At 39.9% G+C, this 20,031-nt stretch overlaps 1 protein-coding gene across 1 annotated transcript; it reads right to left on the bottom strand.

Moving 5' to 3' along the window:
* Window positions 1-502: 502 nt before the first annotated feature.
* LOC113122961 (actin-related protein 3) lies at window positions 503-16,511 on the bottom strand. The gene is made up of 12 exons (XM_026294667.1): window positions 16,318-16,511; window positions 12,579-12,634; window positions 12,073-12,197; window positions 10,432-10,542; window positions 9,984-10,079; window positions 9,682-9,789; window positions 8,388-8,531; window positions 5,203-5,376; window positions 4,745-4,837; window positions 4,202-4,327; window positions 2,561-2,644; window positions 503-1,516 (listed from the first exon to the last, which is right to left on the bottom strand). Exons 1-12 carry the CDS (start codon window positions 16,359-16,361, stop codon window positions 1,421-1,423), a joined length of 1,257 nt encoding a protein of 418 aa, XP_026150452.1. The 5' UTR covers window positions 16,362-16,511; the 3' UTR covers window positions 503-1,420.
* Window positions 16,512-20,031: the final 3,520 nt, after the last annotated feature.

The following is a 20,031-nucleotide window of genomic DNA, read 5'->3' as shown; positions in this document are numbered from 1 at the left end:
GGTATGACATGGGCCCCTATAGGTCAACTATGACAGATTGTAAAAGCCAAATTATACTGTGGCAAAATAACAAAAAATGTGACAATTAACTATTTTCATGAGAAAAATAAGTTTCTTAAATCAGATTTAGAAAAACATCATGCCAAGCCTGGAAGGGGCTTTGAAGTTCCATTTAATCATCACACTGGGACAAATTGTGTGAAAATATGATCTATAAAACAAATAAAGCATTTAATATTTCACTCACTATTTTTTTATTTAGCTGGTCTTTTGGCAGGGAGAATCTGAATTTACAATCCAGTATTTCTTAAATCTAACAGATGAATATTTTAAACAAATTATCAAGAAAAAAATATTGACCTTGAGTAAATGAAACAAGGTATTTGAAAATGTGTGTGGGGGGGTCTGGTAATCTCAAACGGATATTCATTACTGTTGCTGAGCAGACTGACAAATCAGAAGAGCAGAAGTTAAGTGAAGAAAGGATGAAAAAGTCCAGGACTTAGAAACAAATTTGAGCCTTTATTGGAATGTTGCACGGCATTAAATACTCAAACCCCATTATTTTAATAATTTGGTTTTTAATAATAAAAAACTTCTAGTCTAACAATACTGGTCTGACAGCCATTCTGTTTCATTTTTATAACCTCAGTACTTTCTCTCCAATCTTTCACTACATCATAGGGGTGGGAACCTGACAGTGTCTCAAGTTAAAGCAGATGTGTTAAATGTATGAAGAATTAAAGGGCAGACAGATGATGAGAGATAGTACTGAAACTCAAAAAATACTGTGTATAAAAGCTGCATCCTGGGATAAAACAGTTGTGTTCATATTGTTATCCTTTCATTTTTTGACCTTTGATTTCCAAAGTTTTACATATAAAAAAATTTTGTATGAAATATAAACAAGCTCTCATGATACACAGACATTTGAAGCTGAAAGAGAATGCAGAAAATAAAAGGAGACAGTAATATGTTCCAAACTGATCTCAAGAGTCATCAGATCTTGCCTGGTCATTTTATAAACATAAATAATATGTTCTGGTATGTGGAAAATGCCATCTATGTTATTGTCTTACACCATATGTGTTGCCTAATGGATCCAGAAATGTTCCCCACATTGGTTTGGCTTACAAGTCATGTTTCCCTCATCTTGAAAAGAAAATATATATATTTTAAAAAAAAAAACAAAAAAAAAAAAACAGAACATTCACAATAAATTTTCCAGTCGCTCTGTTTGGTCTAGCCTCTTTTCTTTTTTGATATTCTGGATCGCCTTCTTATCCCACACATCTGTAGCTGAACAAGTCATCAAAAAACACAGAAGCCCCCAACCTCCCACCTCCTGAGCCTGTTCTTTACACAAATTCACCCACCCGCCTGTACCCCAGTTCCTGCCAGCTGCTGTTACACTCCAAAGTTAAGACATGACTCCAAACACAGGGTTGTGGCGACAAATGCTTGGCCCGATCTCTTCGTAGTCCTTTTTGGTGTGGCAAACCTGGTAGAACTCAGGCTGTGGAAACATAAACAAAGATGAAGGGGAGTAGTAACAGGTGTACATAAAAAACGCCAAACATCAACATTGAAAAAAGGTGCATATATTTGCATATCTATTTTCTGCAGGTGGTGTTTTCTTTGGTATGATGGTTATTTTGTTAACTTTGTGTTCTGTGCATTTACAGAAAAAACGGACATTTCGTTGTCTATGTGAAGAAAAGTTCACGTTTGCCGTCCTGCTAATATCTGCTTCTTATTTAACTCATAAACAAGGACACATTTGTACTGCAAAAACATACATGCTGGAAGAGTGCACTGCAGAAGTCAGTTTACAGACTCTACAGCTAATAAGCTAATTATCTGTTTAGAACATGCAAATGTCAACAGAACACTGTTAGCATTTGTTACAGTTACCAGTGCAAGTTTGTTTACGTTGTGTCTTGATGCTCCTGTGCTCAGCTGTCACTCAAACATGCACAGGCCCACCCACTCAGAGGCCTAAAGGTGAATGCAGCATTTCTGATACATATTCATACCTTTTTTCCCCCTTATTTTAACAACAGTTAAAGTTGTGTTTATTAACTTTTGACTGCAGTTACACCTCATTAAAACTGACCACTTTCAGGCTTTGACAACCACTAAAATAACAATGACCTGCACTTACATAAAGAATTTGGATGTTGCAAATATAGAGCAATAAGCATGAGATACAAAAAAGAGCTTTTATTCTTATTGGGGAACAATTCTATCAAAAACTGACATCAATTAGCCTTTTGTTAATAAGCTGTCAGAGACCTTGAATCACCTTCACATTTCCTGCTGTTAAAATGATCGGTTTCACACAAATAGCTCATCAAGGGGTTATAAATAATAATAATGAATGACACATCCACCAACTGAATTCACTTCCACTTAATGCTCAAATAAATTACAATGAGGATTGAACAAAAGTACTGCATGCCCTTCAAAGGCACACAAGATGAAAAACATGATTTTGGTGAATTTGTCATAACATATAACTATTGATAAAACAGTGTGGGTGCATGTTTGAAATACTCACAGTTGATGCTAACATTGATCCACCAAACCACACTGCGTATCTCTGCATATGATGAGTAATAACTTGTACATCAATTGGCTTGGGCTGAGGAGGGAGGACAGAGAGAAAAACTGGGGATCAGTTACACTGAACCAATCTAGGAGCTACAGTATGGTGGGGTGTAGTAATAGGATGACATTGGACATAATGAGGTGGATTGTAGGGGCTTTATACACCACAGAGGAAAATCTATCTGCACAATATATAACAGAGATATAACAGCAGTTCTTACTGAGGTCACTTGAATACTTGTTTGAGTTGTTAAAATCACTAAGTGAAAAATCACTAAGATAAGATGTTAATAGTTAAGAGTTGATGACATGAAGACAAAATGTACATGCTGTGTTTAAATAAGCACGATGTGGGTATATGTGCCTAAATCCCTGAAACTGGTTTACATCAATGGCCAATTTTGAGACTCAGTTGCTGAAGAGAAAACCCGCCCAAATTACTTGTAGAACTCAGCATATTTTTTGACAAACTACATTTACTATCTGCACTGATGCACATTTAAAGTCAGTTCAGCCTCAGCAAGATGAATCCCAGGTAATGCCTTCACAACTTGACCAGAGAACCCATTAGATTTATTTAACAAATCTGCTGTTGAAATCAGTTGATTGACATATATGTAGCAGGAAAATGGCATAACATTAAAGCAGTGTTAATTTTGACAGCAGATTTTAATCTAGTTTTAGTCATAGTCTTTTGACTAAAATGCAATTTTAGTTTTAGTCATATTTTAGTCATCTGCTTTGTTTTAGTTTTAGTCTAGTTTTAGTTGACTAAATAGCATAAGATTTTAGTCGACTAAATCTACTGTAGATTTAGTCGACTAAAATCTATTGGGTTTGATTTAAGTGTCATTTAGTTAAACTATTGTAATATTCAAAATATTCTAAATTAAAATTAAATGAAAAACAAGTTTCATTAAATATATATGGAAGATGGCCTTTCCATAAAAGACCAAAAATTAGATATGCATCGTTTATAACTTGCATATGACATTCTTCATTCTTTAAAGCAAAAGAGCAACTCCAAAATATTTAAGAGAAAAACTGTATTTAGCAGTAATGCCATTGCATCAAACATGAAACTGACCCATATATCTTCTCTTTGTTTTCTCCAGCTGTTTCCATTTCATTATAGTTTAAGTCAGACAGAAACCCAGTGTAGGCTATGCAAGATGATGTCGTGTACTTGCGCATCCCGTGTCACTAGGTGGATCAGTTACTTTTCAAATGTGCGTGTGCGTCTAAGAAGATTGATTCTGATTGGATCTTTTCTAAAAACGTCCCTCACTCACATTTTCGTCTCGTTTTTATTAGTCAACAAAAATGTCAGTATATTTTTATTTAGTTTTCGTCGTCATCACTTAATTTTTATGTAGTTAACGTCTCGTTTTCATCAGTGAAAACTTGTCGTTGACGAAAATTATAACGAAATGCTTTAAAGACATTTGTCCTGGCTCCAGCAGATCCCCGTGACCCTGGTTAAGGAATAAGCGGGTATATGGATGGATGGATGGACATTTTTCCTTAGTTACACTCCTCACACCATAAACATGTTTTTTCATCAGTATTGCTCTGAGTTGCATACTCTCACCTTAAGCTTGCCTCCGCTCAACTCCTCGCTCATCTTCAGTCGAGCATCAACTGTCCTCTTTAAGTCTCGTTGCAGACGGCGCCCGAAGTCTCTGAACATGGTGGAGCCTCCTGACAGAACAATGTTCTGTGGAAAAAGGTGGTGAGTATTTCAAAGCTGTAGAATGAGAAGCTCTTAACCTCCCTGACCTGCCATTGCCTACTGACCAGCCAGTTTGGAGAACAGTCCACAATAGTAGGGTGGAAATGGGATGGTATCAAGTAGAGTTTTCACTGATGGAAAACACCACTTGATACCAGTGACATCTCAATCCCACTCACTCCTTGTTACCATTTCAGTCTCACCCAGATAGGATCAATCCAAAACAAACATGAACCCCATCAGTATGATTCAGTGAAACAACACAAAGGCATAAAACTATTGTAACACTGACAACACAACATCACACCAGTTAAGGCCAAAGAAAACTAACATTTACTATTTCCTATGGACGATCTTAGAAAGAAAATCAGCAGATGTAATACAAAGGTAAAGTCATCTTACCTTATAGAGGGGACGTCTGACATCAATAGGGCAGTTTTGAATGACCTCATCCACGACCTCAGAGATAGGCTGGGTGAAGTCAGGGTTGGCAAACTGGGGGGGTGAGCAAACAAAGAAAGAAGACATGCCAGTCTGAGTTGTGTTTGTTTCACAGTAGTGATGACAAAATAAAAATGTACCTGAACAATATGTAGATAAATACCTAAATACCTCTTACTTATGTCACAGACTAATATATATATATATATACTGTTCTCTCTCTACTCACTATCAGCCAAATGTAGCATTTCTCCTCCCTTTTGACCCCTTTTTCCACACACATTGTTGCATATCTTGGCACTTTTACGTATATAAGTCAGTTTTTGCTATAATACAATTACATGCAAGACTGTCAGAGCTCTGACCCCAGTCTACTTGTTGCACCTAACCCTGCTTTCATTCACACTGCACTGACCAACCTCTGGGTGGAAGAAGATCTCAGGTCCCAGAAAGCGCTCGTAGCCCACATCAATGGTGAATTCCTTCTTGCTGATTGCATTGATGCCGGTGTACTGCTTGATCCACTTGGAGCCATCTGTGTCATACTTGTTGAACTCTTTGACTAGATCTGGGCACACATAGCTGAACCTTTCCTGATGGAGAGAGCATGGGTAAAGCCATTTGATCAGCTTCAAAGGAAAAAAAAAAATCTTGAAATTGTGGAAATTATTCTGTTGAAGTATTGCTGAAACCAGTGGCAAAGGTAATTCATTAGACCTAGTATGGGAAAAGGAGCACACATGGATATAAATCAATGCACACTGAATATCAGGACATGATTTTTACATTTTGGTTGATAACTTCCAAACCACATGAGCTTACATCTTGCTTACATCATTACACATTGTAATGACTGTAATGATGCATGTAAAGCTGGCTTCATACATGTTATATCATACTGTACGTACTGGTGCTGTTACTTTTTTCATTTTTATATTTTGGCTTTCTTTGCTTAACTGTTGACAGAACACGCGGACACAGTCTGAACAACTGATTATCCTAATTATTGGATGTACAGTGCACATGGAAAGGTTTAGCTATATCCTGAATCATTATAGCTTTGATATTGTTGGCAACTGGCCAACACCTTGCATATGTTTCTGTTCATCCAGCATTTGTGGACATGCATTGAATTACAGTGGGCAGTAATCCTCAAACCTTCGCAGATAGTGTGTTACTACTACTACTAACACAGCCAGAAAAAAAAATCTACACCCACCAGATATTATCTGGATATTGCATGAACTGGGATAAATTAGTGCCTTTGCCAGTGTCTGGTTATTGGCCACATACTCTCTTTAAAATCACTGGAGATGTCATTGGTCTTCTATAACTCCTGGTCAATAAGACATGGCAAGAGAAAACAATAAACCACTACTTCAGAAATAAAAATCAATTTTGAGAGATGGACCAAAATGTATATTTTGCTATGGGGGAAAATACACTGTATTAAAACAATGACAACATCTCTAAAGGTATTACATTCTATTCCATCCATCTCTTGGAATCCCTGATTCTGATCTCTGAGATTGTGATAACACTCATTCTGAAGATTCTCTGTGGCAATCCACAAGCACCAGTTATGAATAAAGAAACTACAAGCTCACACAAATAAAAGGTGCTTCTCTCTTCCTAATTTTAAAAAGAATTACTGGATTATCAGTGAAAGGCATGCAAGACCATGGCTGCCAGGTTGCAAATCAAGAGATCATCCGAGTTGGCTCCAGATCGACACTGTTCACTGTTCACATGCTTAAAGTCCTCTAACCTAGCCCATAGGTAGCCCTATTTTGGAACTTATTACTAAACATTATTATACAGGGACTCTAAGATCTGCCACTTGCTATGGGAGCAGCTCTAACCACCACAATAAAAAGTTTGTTATTAATGCTTCAAGTTGTAAACAAATTTGGTGTACATGTCCAGAACTTAGCACCCAGCTTCATTACAGAGACTTGGGAAGTTGCTTGTGAGTAAGTCCATGTTTTTATCTGAAAATAACATGACACAATCTATGGTCATGGTCCGTCAACAGGTAAATGTGGTTTGGATTTGGAAATGAGTTACAAAAAAATTTAAAAAGGCCACAAGGTCAGACATTTCACTCTTATTACAACACATAATGTGATCAATTTTTGCCTCATGAAATCTGTCACTTTTTTCAAAATTAGCATAAACAGCTCTGATCTCTTCACATTTCTGCAAATTCTACTAAAACTGAGCCACACATTATGAGTGTGAGGAAACAGAAAACTGAGTGCACAGCAACAATAAACGAGCAGAATATATAGTGCAGCATCTTCAGAACAGATATTATTACTTGATTTGCAGGGAATGTAATCCATACTGTCAGCCAGTAAAAATTAACATTTTTATATGTGATTGGCAATCACCCACTCTTTGCTTATGCTAATTATTTGAATTCCCACTATTTCTTGTTTGTGTGTCTTGAAGTAATGAAGGATGGTCCTTGACATTGAGAACAAAGTCTTAGATAACAAGCTATTTAGCAAACGTGAGAATTGTGGAGAATTGAGGTGAATCAATCAAATGTGGCGATTGAAAGAAGGAGAAACAATAATAGAAGGCCAATGTCATTAATATGAAGTCCTATGTGTTTACTACCTGGAACATTGGAAATTGAACAAAAAAAAAAAATCATCTCATATTTTTAGTGATGCAGATTTAGAGATACAAATTAATGTACACTGAAAATGAGTAACTTCTACAGTTCCTAATCTTTATGCTTCAGCATATTGTCATGTCCTCCAAAAAACAATCATCTATAGTTTGGGTTGACCTCAGTCTGAAGAACAGGTTTATTTATCAGAAAGTAAACAGACTAATCTAAACAAAAGCTGTGGGGTTTGAAGGAGATCAGCTGCATGTAACAGATAGGACAATAGTGCCACCCAGTGTCCACAGAAGGAAACTCAAGCCAGTTAGTCCTTTTACAGCTTTTAACACCAACATCTCCAATTTTGCACACATAAAAAGAACTTTAAAAGTCCAGGAATTAGGTTTGTTTGAAATTTTACTTCAATTCAGTTCAGGTCCTGTTTAATAATTTGATTATACTTCTATAATATCCATATAATAACACATTTGACAAAATTCTTTACAGATTTTATATGATTTCTAACGAATTCCGTTTAGTTAACTCTTGAAACAATTTATCGTTTTATTAAAATCATTTAACTTTAAAAAGGTCCGTTTTTTTTTTTTTTTAACTTTTTTACCATCAGTTTTCCTTTCATAATCTGAAATAGTCAGAATCACCACGTTGTGAGAAAGACAGTTTTGACTTGTCATTGTAATACATCATTACATCCAACTTCTGTATTTATCAGGACATATACTATTATCACTCTGGAGTTCTGACTCAATAGTGAGTTTATAATATTCTCCTCATAAGATATACTTTATGTATAATATTACATGGCCTGTCAGTCTGCTAGGGCTAGATACTCCACACAACATAAAAAAAATAAAATAAAAAAATCCTTGGGACAATTGTCTGCAGCAAAAAGAAAACTGCTGCTGCACCAGTCAAAACCGAACAGCAGGCACGGTGTCTGAGGGGAAGTGTAGCTGGGTGACCTACTTTAACTGCCTTGGCTGTCTCCAGCGACTGCTCTGGTGGGATGCCCACTTCCCTTTCTCTCAGGAGCTGCTGGGTGAAGTAAGTGATGTCTCGTCCTGCGATGGGAATGTGCTTTATACAGCTGCCAATTACATACCCTTCAGCCTGAGACACACAAACGAATACACAAAGAGACAGGCAAGCAGAGAAAGGTGTCATTTAATGTGTGGCAAAATAAAAAAGTGTGTAGCAAATAAAGAGACACTGAGCCTGTAGTTGTTATAGGTCGTTTTTTCCCCATCAGGTCTGCAAGGCCTTCTTCATATCTCCACAGTGTTGTGTTTGGCTCCTTTTGCACATGTTCAGCAGTGGCTGCAGATATGCTGATTCAGTCACCCAGCATCTAAATGTACTCTGCAAGCACATTTCCTAAAACTAATTCTCTCCAACCACTGAAAAACTCTGGCTTACTATCTGTAGACTACTAGACAGGTGGAAAATTTCTTTGGGCAAAATTTTCACTCTTGGTAATGGTAAATAAAACCAAAATTTAACACTTCTTCACACACAGTTCCTACACACTTTTTACCATAAACACAGTTAAAGGTAAGGCATCAGTGTTTTCTTCTGACTAAAAAGTTCAGCTTTAGTTTCTTTTTAATCAGACCAAAGAAAATTTTCCTCCTGCTCTCAGAATCCTTTCAATGCTGTGCCACATTGCAAACCCCAAGTGGGCTGTCATGTGTCTTTTAGTCAAGGTGGCTTCCACCAGATCTGAATGATGAAGACCTGCTTCCAGCAGATTCTCCCATCTCTGTAGAGGACTTCTGAAGCTCAGTTAGAGGGACCACTGGGCTCTTGGTCTCCTTCCAGGCCAAGGCCTTTCTTGCCTACTTACTCAGTTTGGCGGGACAAAGAATCCACCATGCTGGTTTCAAAACACAGTGCTCCTGGGAACACTCAGAAACATTGAGAAGGCTTTATAGTCTTGTCTGTGCCTTCATGAATTGATGTAGACCTGATGGATTTTATCCATCTAATATTGATTGTAGAATACAATATGCAAAAAGTAAAGCATCTGAATACTTTCTGAAGCCACTGTAAAATCAATACATTATTTTAAGTGCATTGAATGATGTTTTCTTAAATATCCGGTTTCTTGAACTCAGCTCCTAAATGGCCAGGAAAGCACACACAGGGAAAAACCTTCAATAGTTATACATGAATGTTCACTTCTTCAAGAGCTAGGCAGATTGTGTGGGAAAAGAAAGTGAATAACTGAAAGAGTGGACATAAGTTCAATGTGTAAACTCACCACAGGGATGACATGGGTGACACCATCTCCACTGTCAATGACAGTGCCAGTCAGCGTCCTTTCTCCCACCTGTCTGGAGGTCCAGGAGGCTGCTAGAGCAAGCACAGCCTGACACGCACACACCCAGACACACACAAGCACACAGATTATTATGTTATTATGGCCTGTCACATTAGGAAATAGTACACGTTTAAGATTGCCAGTACTGGGTAGTCGATAGTGAAGGTGTCAAAACAGTGGTTTACGATAGAGAAAGGGTGTGACAATAAATAAGAAGTCCACAGGCGGCATATTTGTCTGACCTGGACAGCAATGTACAGCCCTGGTACATTGAAAGACTCAAACATGATTTCAGCTGTGTACTCTCGATTTTCTGGTGTATTCAGAGGAGGCTCTGTCTGCAAATGAAGATTGAAAAGCAAAAACTCAGACAAAGAACCCTTGTTCTGCAACATATTCAGATTAGTCGAGAAAATAAAATCAAAAATTCAGATTTTTGATGAAAGTATATACAACATCCTATATTGTACGTTTATTGTATAATGGTGCTAACAATGCATGGATGTTAACTGGCCTACTAATGTAGCATTAATGAGCAGTTCATGTGCATAATGTTACTTCAGTTGGCTCATCAAAACAGAAAAAACACAAGAAAAATAAATAAAGTATTGTAGTTATGAGGCTGCTAAAAAGCGTTGATTGTGGATAATATTAATGTTCACCACTGGCCACATGCTTTAAGACTCTTACCAGGAGAAAGTAGTGGTCCTCAGGCTCTGCCCTCAGGTACTTAAAGATGATCTGCTCCATGAAACGCTCCATTAGATCCCAGTCTTCCACAATCCCATGACGGATTGGCCACTGTTTCCATAAAGGTTCAGTTGAATGGAACAATGCATATGAGGTACCACAATAGTTGTACTGATACACAAATAGTGAAAAGTGCCTCCATTATATTCAGTTTTACAGAACACAGACACAATGTCTAGAGCAGCACTAGCAACATTATCATTATGGTTGCATTCATTTTAGGTGGTCCAGGCCCCTATGCTTTGTCCTTGTGTTAGAGCATCCTTTGAGATGCTGATTTGCAATATAAGCGATAAACACATGTAACTGTTTCATATTGACATAAAATCAAACTGGATACAGCACACTCAATGCAGGAACGATATCAAATGGTCTCCTTAAGTATATCTCCACATTCCAAGACTGATAAAACCAAGGAGTCATCTGAGACTTACCCTTATGGAATTTATTGTTCTGAAACTGATAACCCCAGGGACTAGTGATCTGTGGATGCAACTGCAGCAAGCAGCAGGAGGTGGGCCTGCCACCTCAACCAGATGCTGCATCTCCAGACTCTCTTTGCTCTAACGAGAAAATCCAGTAACCAAAGGAGAGTTGACCACTAAGTTCATGTCCTTGTAGCAAATAGCTCCCCTCAAGCTGACAATCATAGCACAGTGAAGTTCCACCTCAGAAGTTGAGTGTGAATAGCCACAAGGGGCAAAGCACCATGGAATAATCTGGCAAAGCCAACGATCAGCGACCAGCCAAAGAGAGCAACTTGGTGATGAATGGAAGCCCTTGGCCTGCAGCCGAAAGACTTCCGAGCAGCGCTGACACTTCGCCTGGAAGCCCACTGGCCAGACTGGAGTTGGACCAGCCCATAGCGGCATGGCCCAAACCTCGTTAAACTCTATCCCAGTGTTCAGATAAGTAACCGTGCCTGTGCTGACTGTCTCAGACATCTCTTAGTTAGCCCCCCTAACCTATGTTCATCTTAAACCTCACACTCAAATGTCAACTGTTTATACAGCATTTTTAAGATGTTAATTTAGCTCCACTGCCCTTCTGCATCACATAGTATCAGAACAGTGTCTAACATTATCACACTCAAAAGCCAGGAATTTCTATCTGTATTTTTTTAGCATTGTGCATGTGGGAAAACTGGTTTAGTGGGAAATCTAAATGGATCAGAGCCACTATTAATAATAATAGTTGTACCTGAGCAGACAGTTCTCCTACCTGCACCAAAGCATCGAGCAACCCTGTGTGTATTAAATCCGCCACATTGCAGAAGCACCTGTTGTCTTTGTTCTATATTCCACAATAAATGTATGGAACAAATTTGCAGACATTTTAAGGTTAAAGAGTCCATAGAGATGATTTGCCTGATAGTCTTTCTCCTCCTTGTTTGGGTGGTAAAAAAGAAAAACACACAGCCCTAATTGCAGAAAAATGGGAGAAAGTCCTCTCGACAAATATTATGAAATATATTAGATACAGTGTGAAATATAAGCCCTTTGAAGAAACTGAAACATTCTAACGCAATAATAGCTGGGCCAGTCAGGTCTGTGGGTGAGCAAAGATATTACAGTCACATACCTTAGTGGAATATGTGGGCTTGTCTACTGCTTCATCTCCGATATAGAAATCCAAGTCATCCACCCCCTTCATCATCCTCCTCTGGGCCTGGTCTCCGACCTTGGCTGACTCTTTGATGGCGATACCTGACATGAAAGAGAGAAGAGAAATTAGCAGAGGATAAACTTATCTACTAATCATATAAAGTCAAATTATTGGTAAATGTATTAGGAGATCAATAATAGCAAGCATTTTGCAATTGCCCTGCATGATATATAATATTAAATACATAAAGAAAGCGACCCTCAAGGTTTTGAACCATAGTAGGTGTTGCAGTGAAAATCTCTGGTAATACCAAAAAGTCATACTTCCTCTTGGAACTATTTTTTCACAAATTGAGATAATACAAGGAAGTCATAACAGAAAACATTTTCCTGTTACCAAATATGCATAATGGTCACTGTTAGTGTCACTGGCTTGCTGGGCTCCTGAACTCAAGGAATTTCAATGTATAGTGAAATACTCACATGATGGAACAATGAATTGTGGTTCTGTGTTCCCTGCATACCCAAGTTTGGTGTAGCTGCAAGAAGAATAATCATATATTATAGTGAAAGAAGCTGCATGTTCTGGACAAAACAAGTCACAGGCTTCCTGCACTACATTTGTATGCATGAAAGTTTATTTTGGAAAGATTATATTTGGCTGTTACCTCCTACACTATCATTTTGATCAATGCCATCATTGTCCTTTGGTGCACTGGTTGGGTGCCAAACACAGCAGCAGCTCTGAAGTTTGCTAATGGGAGGTCATAAAAAGAGCCATTCATGTTGCACTGGGAAAATGGGGACTTATTTGATAAAAGACTTCTGTATAATCTGACCATCCCTAATATATACTGGTTATGACCTCCCACTGGCTGCTAAATCCTGTACTTCCCATTTCTCTATGCTATAAAAAGCAAAGCCTAATCCAAAGAGAGAAGATGTTTCTAAAAATTAGTTAGGTTAGACTTAGGTTAGACACATCTTCCACCTTGATATCAAAGACTTTTGAGTTTACAGTCTTCTCTGTGTCTCTGTTCTGGAGCAATATTTTGCAGGGCATGTGCTAACCAGATGTAGTCCAAACTAGGGTAGGCCCAGACAGGACTCTCATACTTCCTGTATACATAGCCAAGGGACTGATCTAGGACACTACTGACTGCCAAGGCACTATGGGCATAACAGGCCACATCCTGGTAGCAACTGTAGCTCCTCTGAAATTAAAAAAGGCAAAGATCAGCAGAGATCACCTGAGAATGTCACATCACATGAGGAATTTCATAATATGATTCCTTTACGAGTTTTAGGAGCCTACATTAGCATAACTGTCAAAGTATAGTTTGTAAAATACATGCTGACCCTAATAATCCCTTTTAAACATACACCCATATGCACAAAAGTGCTATTTTAATGTTAAATCTTGTGATTATTAATGTTTTGTTGTCTTAATCATAAACAGACCTGCCAACAGCGCACAATCAGAGAAAATCCTCCCCTAAATACACAAATGTTGTATGCTCTCTGTAACTAGAAAAAAAAGTAAAGTCTGGACAGAAACTCACTATGATTTACACCTGGCTTTCTTCCGTTTTCCGACAAAAGCTGACAGTGAGCATATGACCACCACTTACACAATCCGTGTTTTTCTACTTTCACTGAGTAGTTTTTCTCGGGAGCTAAACACATTGAGTGAAATGTTATATAACTTAATTGGGCAACTTCACCTATGTGTCAAACATAGCCAAAAACAGCAACCAGTTTTTATTTTTTTTCCCCAGGTACACAGTACACAATGGCAGGTCCACTATGTGTAGGAATACCAAAAATAATTGCACAGATTCTTTCAGTGTGTTGATTTTTAAACTCTCTGTTTACACTAATTTGCTTACACTTGTCAGGTTGCTTGTTTTAATAAATGACACAAACTCCCATTATTAATGTATGCCATATCCTTAGGATAAAGTCAAGTCACATCCTCAAACTATTGTATCTCGGGGCATCAGTATTACTTTAAAGCAGCTCTGCTCACTAATCATGACAAAAGGAAGCACATAACATAATAAAGGTGTCAGCAAATCTGCTGCTTCCCTCAGATCTACTGAGGATTTTAGCATCTTACAGCTCCATTTTTGCTTCTATGGCCAACAGACGTATAGGTTTGATTTAATCACAGCACTCTCATCAACCATGCTTCCAGCTGCATGCAGCTGTGTTCACTTCAAAAGTTCAGTGTACACAGACATGTAAAGTTACAGACTAACTGGTGAACAGAGTGGGGCATACAGCTAAAGAGCCAGATATTTCACTCAGGAGATGGTGGAGATCAAAATAGAACTAAAAGAAATAAATACCAGACCTTCTTAAGTGCATTTAAAGAGAGGACTTTTAAAATTTTTGGTCTTCAGCCTATTAACTGCCATATTTCATGATTTTCTGGCTATGAATATTATATTAGATAAGACAAAAAAGAATGGACTGGAGGACAGAGCTGCCTCATGATAGTGACAACAGAACAGACTGTAGCAGCACCTTCATACCAATGAACAGTCCCAGCTTGTCTACATCAACCTGCCTCAACAAGCATACAACACACCATGTGTCTGACAGGAGACATCATTGTACAAAACAGATGGAGCTGAGCACAATAAGCTAAACTCCTGGAGAAAACTTTTTTTGGCAAGTCATTGTATGTTTTTTTCAACTCTTATTTTTATCTCAATTTTTACAAATAAAATTAACATGCACCATGGTGCCTGAGGCGTACTAATGACCGCAGCCTTATGCTACAAGATTTTAACTGTTTGTTTGAGGCAAAGAATAAAGAATAACTCCACCCAACCACTTTGATTGCGCTGATCAATCAGACCTAAGTGTTAGGAAACCCTCGATTGGACAGCACACTGCCAGTTCTGCAAAAAGACAACAGGACCTAAACTACACCCCAGTCTGTAGTTCTTTCATGTAAAGGTCAAGTAGTCCAATAATAGCAGCCAGACCACATAGAAGGCTGATGTGCTACAGGATATGGCATCACCATTGAAACATCATGACTGATTCAAAAACAGCTGAACTTGCTCAGCACTTTAACATCGTCTGGTACTCTCTTATGAAACTGCACAGCATGTCAAAACTTTATATTTAAAAAGACTAAACATACACAGACTCTCACAATGCGCCTAAATGCTGACTTCATGAGTAAGTGTTATTTATGCAGCTGGAAGAGTAGGTCTTGCTGATGAATGAGCATGGGGGCAGAATCTAGCACAAGCCTTTCCTTTGCTGTCCCAGAGTTAGCAGCCTGAAGGGAGGAGTGCTGAGAGTGGATGTTACCAGATCAAGTCTCTACATGCAATACTTTTAGACCCCAGACCTATCTAACCCATAATGCTGAGCTGTGTTATCATTACAATGAGCACAATGTCAGGGTTCAGCTTAGACATTTGAAAGTTAGTTTCCAGTATCAAGTGAAACGCCAGCCAACACCAAAGCAGGAAGAGAGGTTTGCACAGCAATCAATACAAACCAGGACAGCTCAGATCACATTTGACCCTGAATATGTTGTCTGTCCTCTAAAATAACATTTTCTCCTAAAGCACACCATTGCTGCCTAAATACAACTGAGACACGGCGTAGGAAAAGGATCGGTAGTCCGGTAAAGGACAGAAATTAGAGAAGTTAATCAAAAACACATGCTCAGAGAAAAGACCATATATGGACTAGAAAGCGTGAATGAGGAAGTGCAGGCTGTTTAGGAAGTAGCACACACTGCGCCTGCGCAGACCCGGAATACGGAGCAAACAGATGTGGATCTTGTAGTGGCTACAGCCAGAGGACTGTTACATCTGTGTGGGCAATGTGCTGCATTAACACAACACTTGACATGGAGCTGCCAATGACAGCTCAGCCACTCTACATGGATGAAGGCAGCTGAGAGGGACACGACATCACAGCTAACCTGAGGACCCACCTCACACAGCCAGACAACAGGAACACTTCTCAACGAGCTGTGCGCACACACACACACAAACACACACAAACACACACACACACACACATACATACATACATACATACATACATACATACATACATACATACATATGCACACACAGATGCACACTCAGCTCCTACTGCTGCTGCCGAAACAGTCCCTGACCGTATTCAGCCTGTCGGTGACACCCCAGCCCCCTGTGTGCAAGGCTCCCCAGTTTGAACAACCTACCCTGTGCCGCAGTCGACAACACACGCCGGTAACCGTCCAGCCATTTCTCCCTGGGTCTCTGTCGTTTGTATACGGTTAAATCTGACGACTATCAGGCTGTGTCGGCGGGAGAGTCTAGCAAACAGTCCACAAGCGGAACCCGGAGCCCACACACTGCTGTTTCCACTTCCGCACTCAGCTGCTGGTAGGCAGGGAGAGGCAAGATGGCGGAGGCCGGGCTGTGCAGCTGTCAATCACCGAGAGGGCGGGACGCAGACCTTAGAGACAAGGCTGTGCAGCACATTTTGGACTTTTGATACTGGCCCTAAGTGACATTCTTATTATACGATGAACAACAAATAAAGTTGTTTTTCAGCAAAACAGCGCAGTTTTTATTTATAAACATATTTACAATGTTGGCAGTTTCACCTTCCGTGTAATTAGCTTTAGTTTTTAGAACTCTTTGTTTTGTTTATTTGTTTTTTTCCCCAAGAGGACTGGGCTGCAGACAAGTATGGCAAACTGGCAGGACCTTGGCAGGAAATTGGCAGTAATAGGTAGAAGTTGTAAACCACGCAGCCACACCAACTATCCTCATGTCCTCCTTCACTACATCCAAGAACTTCCTCTTTGGTCTTCCTTTAGGTCTCCTTCCTGGCAGCTCTAACCTCAGCATCCCTCTGATGTCCTCATTCCTGATCCTATCCATCCTCATCACTCCCAGAGAGAACCTCAACATCTTCAGCTCTGCTACCTCCAGCTCTGCCTCCTGTCTTTTTCTCAGTGCCACTGTCTCTAAACCAGACAACTTTGCTGGTCTCACCACTGTCTTGTCCACCTTTCCTTTCATTCTTGCTGACACTCTTTTGTCACACATCACGCATGACACTTTCCTCCACCCGTTCCAACCTGCTTGCACACGTCTCTTCACTTCTTTACCACACTCTCCGTTGCTCTGGACTGTTGACCCTAGGTACTTAAAATCCTCCACCTTCTTCACCTCTACTCCCTGTAACCTCACCGTTCTACTTGAGTCCCTCTCATTTACACACATGTACTCTGTTTTACTGCGGCTAAGCTTCATTCCTCTCCTTTCCAGAGCAAACCTCCACCTCTCTAGATTTTCCTCCACCTGCTCCCTGCTCTCACTACAGATGACAATGTCATCTGCAAACATCATGGTCCACGGAGATTCCTGTCTAACCTCATCTGTCAGCCTGTCCATCACCACAGCAAACAAGAAGGGGCTCAAAGCCGATCCTTGGTGCAGTCCCACCTCCACCTTGAACTCCTCTGTCACCCCTACAGCACACCTCACCACTGTCTTACAGCTCTCATACATGTCCTGTACCACTCGAACATACTTCTCTGCCACTCCAGACTTCCTCATACAAAACCACAGCTCCTCTCTTGGCACCCTGTCAGACACTTTTTACAAATCTACAAAGACACAATGCAGCTCCTTCTCGCCTTCTCTGTACTTCTCCATCAGCATTCTCAAAGCAAATATTGCATCTGTGGTTCTCTTTCTTGGCATGAAACCATACTGCTGCTCACAAATGCTCACTTCTGACCTCAGCCTAGCCTCCACTACTTTTTTCCATAACTTCATTGTGTCTCATCAGCTTTATTCCTCTGTAGTTTCCACAACTCTGCACGTCTCCCTTGTTCTTAGAGATGGGCACCAGTACACTTCTCCTCCATTCCTCAGGCATCCTCTCACTCTCCAAGATCTTAAGTAGCCCAGTCAAAAACTCTCCTGCCACCTCTCCTAAACACTTCCATACCTCCACAGGTATGTCGTCAGGACCAACTGCCTTTCCACTCTTCATCCTCTTCAGCGCCTTCCTCACTTCATCCTTACTGATCTTTGCTCCTTCCTGCTCTTCTACTTCTCTTCTCTAACATTTTCCTTATTCATCAACTCTTCAAAGTATTCCTTCCATCTTTCCATCACACTTGTGGCACCTGTCAACACATTTCCATCCCTGTCCTTAATCACCCTAGCCTGCTGCACATCCTTCCCATCTCTGTCTCTCTGCCTCACCAACCTGGACAAATCCACCTCTCCCTCCTTAGTCTCCAACTTATCATACAAATCCTCATACGCCCTTTGTTTGGCCTTTGCCACCTCTACTTTCACCTTACACTGCATCTCCCTGTACTCCTGTCTGTTCTCTTCTGTCCTCTCAGTGTCCCACTTCTTCTTAGCTAACCTTTTCCTCTTAACACACTCCTGAACTTCCTCATTCCACCACCAAGTCTCCTTATCTACTTTCCTCTTTCCAGATGACACACCAAGTACCCTCCTACCTGTCTCCCTGATCACTTTAGCTGTAGCTGTCCAGTCATCTGGAAGAACCTCCTGACCTCCCAGAGCCTGTTTCAGCTCCTCCCTGAAAGCCACACAACACGCTTCCTTTTTCAACTTCCACCACTTGGTCCTCTGTTCTGCCCTTGTCCTCTTCATCTTCCTCACCACCAGAGTCATCCTACACACCACCATCCTATGCTGTCTGGCTACACTCTCCCCAGCCACTACTTTGCAGTCACTGATCTCTTTCAGGTTGAAACGTCTGCACAACATTTAATCAACTTGTGTGCTCCTGCCTCCACTCTTATATGTCACCCTATGCTCCTCCCTTTTCTGGAAAAATGTGGTCACTACAGCCATTTCCATCCTTTTTGCGAAGTCTACCACCATCTGTCCTTCTGCATTCCTGTCCTGCATACCAAACTTACCCATCACTTCCTCGTCACCTCTCTTTCCCTCACCAACATGTCTGTTGAAGTCTGCCCCAGTCACCTCTCTCACCACTAGGGATACCCTGAATCACCTCATCCATCTCCCTCCAGAATTTCTCCTTCTCTTCTAACTCACATCCTACCTGTGGGGCATAACCACTGACAACATTCAACATCACACCTTCAACTCCAGCTTCAGACTCATCACCCTATCGAACACTCTCTTCACCTCCAGAACCTTTCCAGCAAAATCCTCCTTCTGGATAATTCCTACTCCATTCCTCTTTCCATCCACACCATGATAAAACAGATTGAACCCTGCTCCTAATCTAGAGGCCTTGCTACATTTCCACCTGGTCTCCTGAACACACAAGACATCCACCTTTCTTCTCTCCATCATCAGCCAACTCTCTAGTTTTCCCTGACAAAGTCCCTACATTCCTACATCCCTACTCTAAGTCCTACACTCCAGCCCTTCCTCTTCTCTCTTTGCCTGCCAAACTTAATGTTTTGTCAAAAACGCTTGGTATCTCCAATACTGACTATAAATTCAATTCTTCAGTCCTTGCTTTGTAATGTTTTTTTTTGCATTTGTTGTCTTTATTGTTCTCACATGTCATAATGTTAAATGTGAAAGTTTCCTTTAACTGGCACTGATTACACAAACCAGTCATATGTTTATTAATGATTTCAAGAGTACCTTTTAAATTAGAACATCCCAACTTTATTCTACTGAACACAGCCTCTTCTCTTTCAGGCCTACCTGTTCCTGTACTACACATTAACAGTTTTATTTAAGATATGCCATTCCTCCAGATTATTCCTTTCATTTTCCTTCAAATACACAAATATTGGTACCCACGTAAACTTAATCAACCTGCTTTTCTGAGAGAGACTTATATATAACTTATATTTTCAATTAAAATATCTTGGCGATTAGACTTCTGAGATAACATACTGTTAAGACAAGCACTGAATCAGAACATATTA

Source organism: Mastacembelus armatus, chromosome 21 (genome assembly GCF_900324485.2).
Source record: "Mastacembelus armatus chromosome 21, fMasArm1.2, whole genome shotgun sequence".
Lineage (NCBI taxonomy): Eukaryota > Metazoa > Chordata > Actinopteri > Synbranchiformes > Mastacembelidae > Mastacembelus > Mastacembelus armatus.
This window is presented reverse-complemented; position numbering and strand designations above follow the sequence as displayed.